Source organism: Pogoniulus pusillus, chromosome 25 (assembly GCF_015220805.1).
Source record: "Pogoniulus pusillus isolate bPogPus1 chromosome 25, bPogPus1.pri, whole genome shotgun sequence".
Taxonomy (NCBI): Eukaryota; Metazoa; Chordata; class Aves; order Piciformes; family Lybiidae; genus Pogoniulus; species Pogoniulus pusillus.
The window spans coordinates 2,191,642-2,200,064 of record NC_087288.1 but is presented as its reverse complement, the minus strand read 5'-3'; the positions used below and the strand labels follow the sequence as shown (position 1 = coordinate 2,200,064).

The 8,423-nt window shown below is 53.4% G+C and overlaps 1 protein-coding gene across 2 annotated transcripts in view; it reads right to left on the bottom strand.

Moving 5' to 3' along the window:
- Nucleotides 1–554: 554 nt before the first annotated feature.
- Nucleotides 555–8,423, bottom strand: part of SMAP1 (small ArfGAP 1) — a 66,789-nt gene continuing 58,920 nt past the window's right edge. For both annotated transcript variants that reach the window (XM_064164159.1, XM_064164160.1), the window contains 3 exons: nucleotides 7,572–7,749; nucleotides 5,475–5,803; nucleotides 555–1,626 (listed from right to left, as the gene is read on the bottom strand). In XM_064164159.1, coding sequence (XP_064020229.1) covers nucleotides 1,489–1,626; nucleotides 5,475–5,803; nucleotides 7,572–7,749 — 645 coding nt within the window. In that variant the 3' untranslated portion in view covers nucleotides 555–1,488. The remainder of the gene's footprint in view (nucleotides 1,627–5,474; nucleotides 5,804–7,571; nucleotides 7,750–8,423) is intronic.

Genomic DNA, 8,423 nt, shown 5'->3' with positions numbered 1-8,423 from the left:
AACTATCTATGACCTGAACACCTGCATAAATGGATCCTCCAAACTGAACAGGGTTTCCCTTCATTTAAAGTAGAATCCTTCCAGAAAGAGCAGTCAGAGAGGTCCTGAAGAAATGGGAGTCAAATAGGTCCTGAAGGAGAAGCAGTCAAACAGGTCCTGAAGAAATGGGAGTCACACAGGTCCAGAAGGAGGAGCAGTCAAATAGGTCCAGTCAAATAGGTCCTGAAGGAGAAGCAGTCAAATAGGTCCTGAAGAAATGGGAGTCAAATAGGTCCTGAAGGAGAAGCAGTCAAACAGGTCCTGAAGAAATGGGAGTCAAACAGGTCCAGAAGGAGGAGCAGTCAAATAGGTCCTGAAGAAATGGGAGTCAAATAGGTCCAGAAGAAGGAGCAGTCAAGCAGGTCCAGTCAAATAGGTCCTGAAGTAATGGGAGTCAAACAGGTCCAGAAGGAGGAGCAGTCAAATAGGTCCTGAAGAAACGGGAGTCAAACAGGTCCAGAAGGAGGAGCAGCCAAATAGGGCATCCAAGGATGAAATAAAAGCCCCCACAAGCGTTTCTGGATTGATCCTTTTAATATAGGGAAATAACATTTTATCATTACGAGGCACCATAAAATGTAAACACAATCACTGTCATAAACCTGGACCTCTCTGCCAGGGGGGATCAGGCTGTCCACAGGGAGCTGCTGCCTTGGCTGCACACTCTGCTGCTCCTCCTCAGCACCGGCACCGCGTCCGCGCCTCCTGAGCCAGGCTGGGTGCTTGTCGCAGCCAACTCCCCGGGGGATCCAGGCCTCGTTTGGAAATGGAATAAACTCTTTGATTAGTCAGAATGCCAGCAACATCCAGGTTTATCTTCCTTCCAGTAACCACATTCCCTGTTATGCACACCATAAGAACATCACAGTGAAATGGAGGATGGAACGAAAATGGGTTTGGCTACACTAGAGAACATTGCTCAGTGATAACATTTACATTCTATTGATATATGATTAAACATCTGTTCATACAGTACCTTCTACAGGGTAATGTGGGAGGGGGGTGGTGGGGGGAGAGGTGGGGAGCAGGGTTTGTACTTGTTGGTTTTTGGTTTTGGATATTCCTAACATGATAGCTACATCCCTTATATGCGAACATTGGCTCTAGAATTTGGAAGGAGAGGGGGAGGGAAATAAAAAACAACCCAAAAATCATCAGGATGTGGTTAAGCAGCTTCTTAAATAGATGAAATCGTGAGGACTGAATGCAAAGGCTGCCAGGGATGTCTCGATGGGTTCTTGATCTGCTTTGTCACTACACCAAACTGAAATCAACAGAGACCACGACACGGTCAGTCAGTTATATCCTTAATCTGAACAGCTTGGGGGGGCAGGGGGGGAGGGGGGAGAAAAGAGTTTGTACAGGGAGAGGGGACAGCAAAAGTAAAACTTCTCGGAGCGAGGAATGTCAGGGTGGCCCTCCTGGGGGGTGAGGCTTCTATTGCAACTTTCATTTCCACAGTTGTGTGCTGAGAGTCTGACCAGAGGAGCTTCCAGTCCAGCCTGCTGCTGTGCTGGGGGGGGGCTGGCCAAAGCCCATGGCGGTGCTGGAGGTGCCGAGGTTCATCCCAGCCATCTGCTGATTCATCTGTGGAGCACACACATAGCCCAGTCAGCCCAGGCAGCACTGCTGCTGCAGCACCATGCTGCTGGCCACCAGGCACTGCTGCCTCCTCGGCCTGGCAGCCTGCTTCAAGGAGCTTTCCTCACACTTCACAGAATGGTCAGGCTTGGAAGGGAGCTCAGGGCTCAGCCAGTTCCAACCCCCCTGCTGTGGGCAGGGACACCTCACACCAGATAGGCTTGCCCAGAGCCACATCCAGCCTGGACCAGGCTCACAGGATGTCAAGGGTTGGAAGGGACCCAAAGAGATCATCCAGTCCAACTCTCCTGCCACAGCAGGACCACACAATCTAGCTCAGGGCACACAGCAACACAGCCAGACAGGGCTGGAAAGGCTCCAGAGAAGGAGACTGCACAACCTCTCTGGGCAGCCTGTGCCAGGGCTCTGGGACCCTTCCAGTCAACAAGTTCTCCCTTGTGTTGAGCTGGAACCTGCTGTGCTGCAGCTTCCATCCATTGCTCCTTGATCTATCCCAGGGAGCAGTGAGCAGAGCCTGTCCCCTCTCTCCTGGCCCCCAACCCTCTGAGATTTATAAACACTGATTAAATCCCCTCTCAGTCTTCTCTTCTCCAGACTAAGCAGCCCCAGGTCCCTCAGCCTCTCCTCACCAGGCAGTGCTCAGTCCCCTCATCATCCTCACAGCCCTCTGCAGGACCCTCTCCAGCAGATCCCTGTCCCTCTTCAACTGGGGAGCCCAAAACTGAAGGCAGTACTCAAGATGAGGATGAGGCTTAGTGCTTCTTACTGCACAGAAATCAGTCAATGACAGAACTGTTTCAGTTGGACAAGAGCTCTAAGGTCACCAAGTGCAATCATCAACCCAGCACCACCATGGCCACTAAACTATGTCCTAAAGTGCCACGGCCACACATTTCTTAAACACCTCCAAAGGCTCCACTGCCTCTCTGGGCAGCCTGTGCCAATCCCTGACCACTCTTGCAGCAAAGAAGTTTGTGCTAATGTCCAACCTAAACCTCCTCTGGTGCAACTTGAGGCCATTTCCTCTCACTCTCATCACTTGATACTAGGGAGCAGAGCCCAATCCCCACCTCACTGCAACCTCCTCTCAGGGAGCTGTAGAGAGCAATGAGGTCCCCCCTTAGCTTCCTCTTCTCCAGATTAACCCCCCCCCAGCTCCCTCAGCTGCTCCTCCCCAGCCCTGTTCTCCAGACCCTTCACCAGCTTCATTGCCCTCCTCTTGACCTGCTCCAGCCCCTCAATGTCCTTGCAGTGAGGGGCCCAAAACGGAGCCCAGTACTCCAGTGTTCAAGAACTCTTTCAGGGAAGAATTCTCCTCTACTACCCAATCTAAATGTTGGCCAAGCAATATTGGACCCAAGCTAGAGAGTAAAATTCAGAGCTGATCTAAACACAAGTGAGCAATCCTCAGCTGTGCAGTCAAACTGAAACAGGAGGGGGAAAAATTAACACAAAGTTAATTAGGAACAAGTGTCTCAGGGTGAAACAATGTCTGCTGCCCTGGGTGTCTGCAAACCCAACCTGGCACTGAAGGTGAACATGACAGCAGGAGAGGAACAAGCTTTACCCAGCTGTCCATCTCTTCTGGAGTAGAAGTGTTGAGTAGATGTGGGGAAATGGCCTCAAGTGGCATCAGGGCAGGTTTAGGTTGGATATGAGACAGAAAGTCTTGACCAAAAGGGTTCTCAAAGCCTGGCACAGGCTGTCCAGTGAGGTGGCTGAATCCCCTCCATCCCTGGAGGCCTTTCAGAGAGGCAGGGATGTGGTGCTGAAGGACATGGTTTAGCACCAGCCTTGACTGAGTTAGAGAATGGTTGGATTCAACCATCTTCTAGGTCTTCTCCGCCCAAAACCACTCTGAGATCCCATGCTTCTCCACACACAACACTAAGCAAACTGCTAAGCAAAGCAAGCTTCTTGCTTCCCCTTCAAGGGGAGTCAGCTCACAGCTCCCCTGCCACGTGTGGAATGCAGCACTGCTGACATCTGATGTGCAAGGAGTAAGGTGACACTGCAAAGCTTGTTCTATCAGCCAGCCTCTGACAGCTCTTTGATAAGCAGTGTGATTTTCATTTCAAAGCTCACCTGGGTCTTTTGCAAGTCAGATACCCAGAAAGAGCCCATTAGCAAGACAGCCACAGACGTTTCTGGGGGTTGAAATCCTCACCTTCTAAGAACTGCTCTTGGAAGCAGAGCACCAGGCCTGCACCTCCAAAGAGGGGCCTGTTTTAGCCATCTAAGCAATGCTGCTTACCTTCAGAGACGTTCACAGCACAGGGCTGAGCACGGCAGTCAGCATGAGGGTGCTGAGACACTGGAACAGGTTGCCCAGGGAGGTGGCAGAAGCCCCATGCCTGGAAGTTGTTAAGGCCAGGCTGAACATGGCACTCAGCAGCCTGTTCTACTGTGAGGTGTCCCTGCCTGTGGCAAGGGGACTGGAGCTGGATGATCCTTGTGGTCTCTTCCAGCCCTGACAATTCTCTGATTCTATAATGTAAGCTGAGCTGAAGAAGCCACTGAGCTTCAGCCCCTGGGTTAGTGCACTGAGCAGTGTGGAACCATCACATTCTTCCAGTTCAAGCAGGATAAGGAAGAAACAAATAGTTGTCACCAGCCACACCAAGCTCCCAAGGTTTGGTTTTGTGTCCTCCCTCCCAGTAACATCTCCAATACCTGACTTCAAGAGGTTTCACTGGACATTACTGACAGTTGGTTGAATATGAACCAGGTGGCCAAGAAGGCCACCAGCATGCTGGCCTGGATCAGGAACAGGATGGCCAGCAGGACAAGAGTGGTGATTGTCCCTCTGTGCTCAGCACTGGTGAGGCCACAACTTCAGTGCTGCATTCAGTTTTGGGAGCACTGACTCCAAGACAGGCATCCAGGTGCTGGAGTGAGTCTAGAGAAGAGCAACAAACTGGTGAAGGGTCTGAGAGAACAGGGCTGGTGAGGAGCAGCTGAGGGAACTGGGGGTGTTGTCTGGAGAGAAGGAGGCTGAGGGGAGACCTCACTGCTCTCTATGGCTCCCTGAAAGGAGGCTGGAGTGAGTGGGCTCTTCTCCCTAGTGATAGGACAAGAAGAAAAGTCCCTCGAGCTGCACCAGGTTGAGGTGGAGTATTAAACTTTTTGACTGAAAGGGTTCTCCAAGACTGGCACAGGCTGCCCAGGGAGGTGGATGAATCCCTGGAAGTGTTTCAGAGGCAGGGATGTGGTGCTGAGGGACATGGTTCAGCACCAACCTTGGCAAAGAATGTTTGGACTGAACCATCTCAGAGGTGGTTTCCAACTGAACAGATTCAGTGATTCCCTGGTGAAGCACAAACCCCACCCCAGGTGTGCACTGCCACTCTTAGAAAGCCTTCAAATCGTAGTTAAGAAACTGAAGAACAGGATGGAAGTGCCAGGGGGAAGGATGAGCTGAGGCTGAGCAAGTGCCTAGAGGAGACTGCTGAAGGCTGCGAGCCAAAGCAGCAACTGTCCGTGGCAACTCTCGGGCACCAAAAGGCTGCTTCATTCCAACACTCTTTCCATGTGTTAGGCTGGAACTGCAGCCAGGCTGGCTGTGCCCTGGCCAGCTTCAGGTGCCAGGCTGAGAGCAGCAGCAGAAGTGGAGAGCCGAGTTTAGCCTACCCTGGCAAAACTGCTTCTCTGGTGCTAATGTAGTTATCCTGAGCTCCATCCTGCACTGGGCTGGAGCTGGTCCTCTGAGCTGTTCCCAGCCCAGCAGCCTGTCCCTTGGCTACATCCCATCTCCTCCTGCAGCCAGCCATAGTGTGACCTGAGAGGCAACACCTCCTGTGAAGCCCCCTTGCCCGGGGAGGCCAAGTCCTTACCTGAGGGAGGTTCCATTGAGCTTGCTGGGTTTGCTGCAGTCCGTACTTGCTCTGTGGTGTCACCATCTGTCCCACCAGCCCACTCTGAGGTCCAACCACATTTTGAGGAAGTCCCATCACACCAGTTTGTGCAGTGCCAGTAAATCCATTAGGCATTCCCATTGCTCCCATCATGCCTGTGCTCTGTCCCATGACTGGCATGGATTGTCCCATCATGTTGCCCATCATCCCGGTTGCTGCGGGCACAGGAACTCCCATGGCTGGAAAGCCTTGAAAATGAGTTGATGGTTGTGTGGTAAATGGCATAGAAGATGACCCCATGAACATACCTGTAGCAGAGAAGGCAGGATTTCAGCTTGGTGGTTTTCTGCCCTGAGCCCACAGAGCAGAAGTGCACCCAGATAACTGTCAAGGCTGACTCTGTCCCCTCGCACGTCGGCACCGGTAGGTTATGGTAGAAGCTAAGAGCTGCTTAAAAGCTCTCAGAGGAAAGGGACTCAGTACCAGAGAACTGCCCAACAGTTTGGAGAAACCCTGTGGTGAGCTGGCAGGTTGAGGGAGGTGATTCTGCTCCTCTGCTTTGTGAGAACCCCCCTGGAGTACTGCATCCAGTTCTGGTGTCCCCAGCACAAGAAGGATGTGGAGCTGTTGGAGTGGGTCCAGAGGAGGATCATAAAGGTGGTCAGTGGGCTGCAGAACCTCCCCCATGGGGACAGGCTGGGAGAGTTGAGGCTGTTCAGCCAGGGAGACTTTGTAGCAGCCTTCCAGTAGCTGAAGAAGGTCTACAAGAAAGCTGGGGAGGGACTTTCTTTAAGGGTGTGTGGTGCTAAGAGAAGGGCAATGGCTTTACACTGGAGCAGGAGGGCTTTAGAGTGGAAATTAAGAGGAAGTCCTTTACTGTGGAGGATGGTGGAACACCGGAACAGGCTGCCAAGGGAGGGTGTGGACACCTCATCCCTGAAAGACCAGGCTGGATGAGGCTCTGAGCAACCTGGTCTGGTGGGAGGTGTCCCTGACCACGGCAGGGGGGCTGGAACTGGATGATCTTTCAGCTCCCTTCCAACCCAAACCATTCTCTGACTAACGAGAACCTTCTCGTGGCTGTGCTGGAGGTCTCTTCCCACCATCACAGCTCACATCAAGGTAGAGCAGCTCTGCTGTCATGCTGGCAGAGGCAGCAGGGCTCACAAGGTGAGTGTTAGAGTCATAGAATCAGTCAGGGTTGGAAGGGATCACAAGGATCAGCCAGTTCCAACCCCCTGCAATGCCCAGGGACACCTCACACTAGATCAGGCTGTCTAGAGCCTCATCCAGCCTGGCCTTAAACACCTCCAGGGATTAGGTTCCCACCAGCTTCCTGGGAAACCTGTTCCAGGCTCTCATAATTCTCATGCTGAACAACTTCTACCTAACATTCACTCTGAATCTACCCATTTCTAGCTTTGTTCCATTCCCCCTGCCCTATCAGTACCTGACAGCTTAAAAAGTGCCCTCACAGCTTTCTTGTAGCCCCCTTCAGATACTGGAAGGCCACAAGAAGGTCACCTGGGAGCCTTCTCCTCTCCAGACTGAACAGCCTCAACTCCCTCAGTCTCTCCTCACAGCAGAGCTGCTGCAGTCCTCTCAGCATCCTCCTGGCCCTGCTCTGGACACTCTTCAGCATCTCCACAGCCCTCTTGTCCCAGGGGCTCCAGAGCTGGATGCAGTACTCCAGGTGGGGTCTCAGCAGAGTGGAGCAGAGGGGGAGAATCCCCTCCCAGGCCCTGCTGGCCACACTGCTGCTGCTGCAGCCCAGGCTCTGCTTGGCTCTCTGGGCTGCAAGTGCACACTGCTGGCTCCTGTTGAGCTTCTCCTCCAGCAGCACCCCCAAGTCCCTCTGCTCAAGGCTGCTCTCCAGCCACTCACTGCCCAGCCTGGAGTTGTGCTTGGCATTGCCCTGACCCAGCTGTAGGACATTGCACTTGGTCTTGTTGAACTTGATGAGGTTGGCTTGTGCCCACCTCTGCAGCCTGCCCAGGTGGCTGTGGATGGCATCTGTGCCCTGCAGTGGGCTGCCCTGGCTGAGCTGAGTGCCCGGCGGGCGCGGCAGGGACTCACCGGGCGTGCCCTGCTGCGGCAGCGCTCCTGTGCCGTACAGCGACAGGATGGAGTCTTTGGAGAGCTGCTTCTTGGCAGACTCCTCCGACTTGGGGCTTTGCTCGGTGAACAGGTCCAGGTCCCCAGACGCCGCAGACAAAGGGGCAGCTGCTGCTGCTGCTGCTGTGGTGGAGGCGCTCTGGAGAAGAAAAGGTCACTTACAGACATGGAGGCAATCAGGAACTGAAGGAAAAAAGCAACACAGAGGACGCAGGAGGAATAGCTGGAGGTCACCAAACACCCACCACTAAAAGCCCAACCAGCTGCAGGGTGTTACATCTACAGATGATTTGTTCCTGTGGCCAAAGGTCTAGGGAGGTGCTCCTCTCCCTCTGCTCTGCCCTGGGGGTACCACACCTGGGATACTGTGTGCAGTGTTGGGCTCCACAATTCAAGAGAGGAAGGGATCTGCTGGAGACAGTCCAATGGAGGGCTACAAGGATGACAAAGGGGCTGGAGCATCTGTCTGCTGAGGAAAGGCTGAGAGCTCTGGGGCTGGTTTGTCTGGAGAAGAGAAGGCTGAGAGGGGATCTGATCAGTGTCTGAGAGGTGGGTGTCAGGGTGAAGGTGCCAGGCTCTGTTTGGTGGTGCCCAGTGATAGGACAAGGAACAATAGGTAGAAACTGGAACACAGGAGGTTCCACCTCAACACAAGCAGACTTCTTTACTGTGAGGGTGCTGGAGCCCTGGAGCAGGCTGCCCAGAGATGTTGTGGAGCCTCTTTCTCTGAAGACTTTCCAAGCCCACCTGGATGCAGTCCTGTGTGACCTGCCCTGGGTGACCCTGCTTTGGCAGGGGGGTTGGAGTTGACGA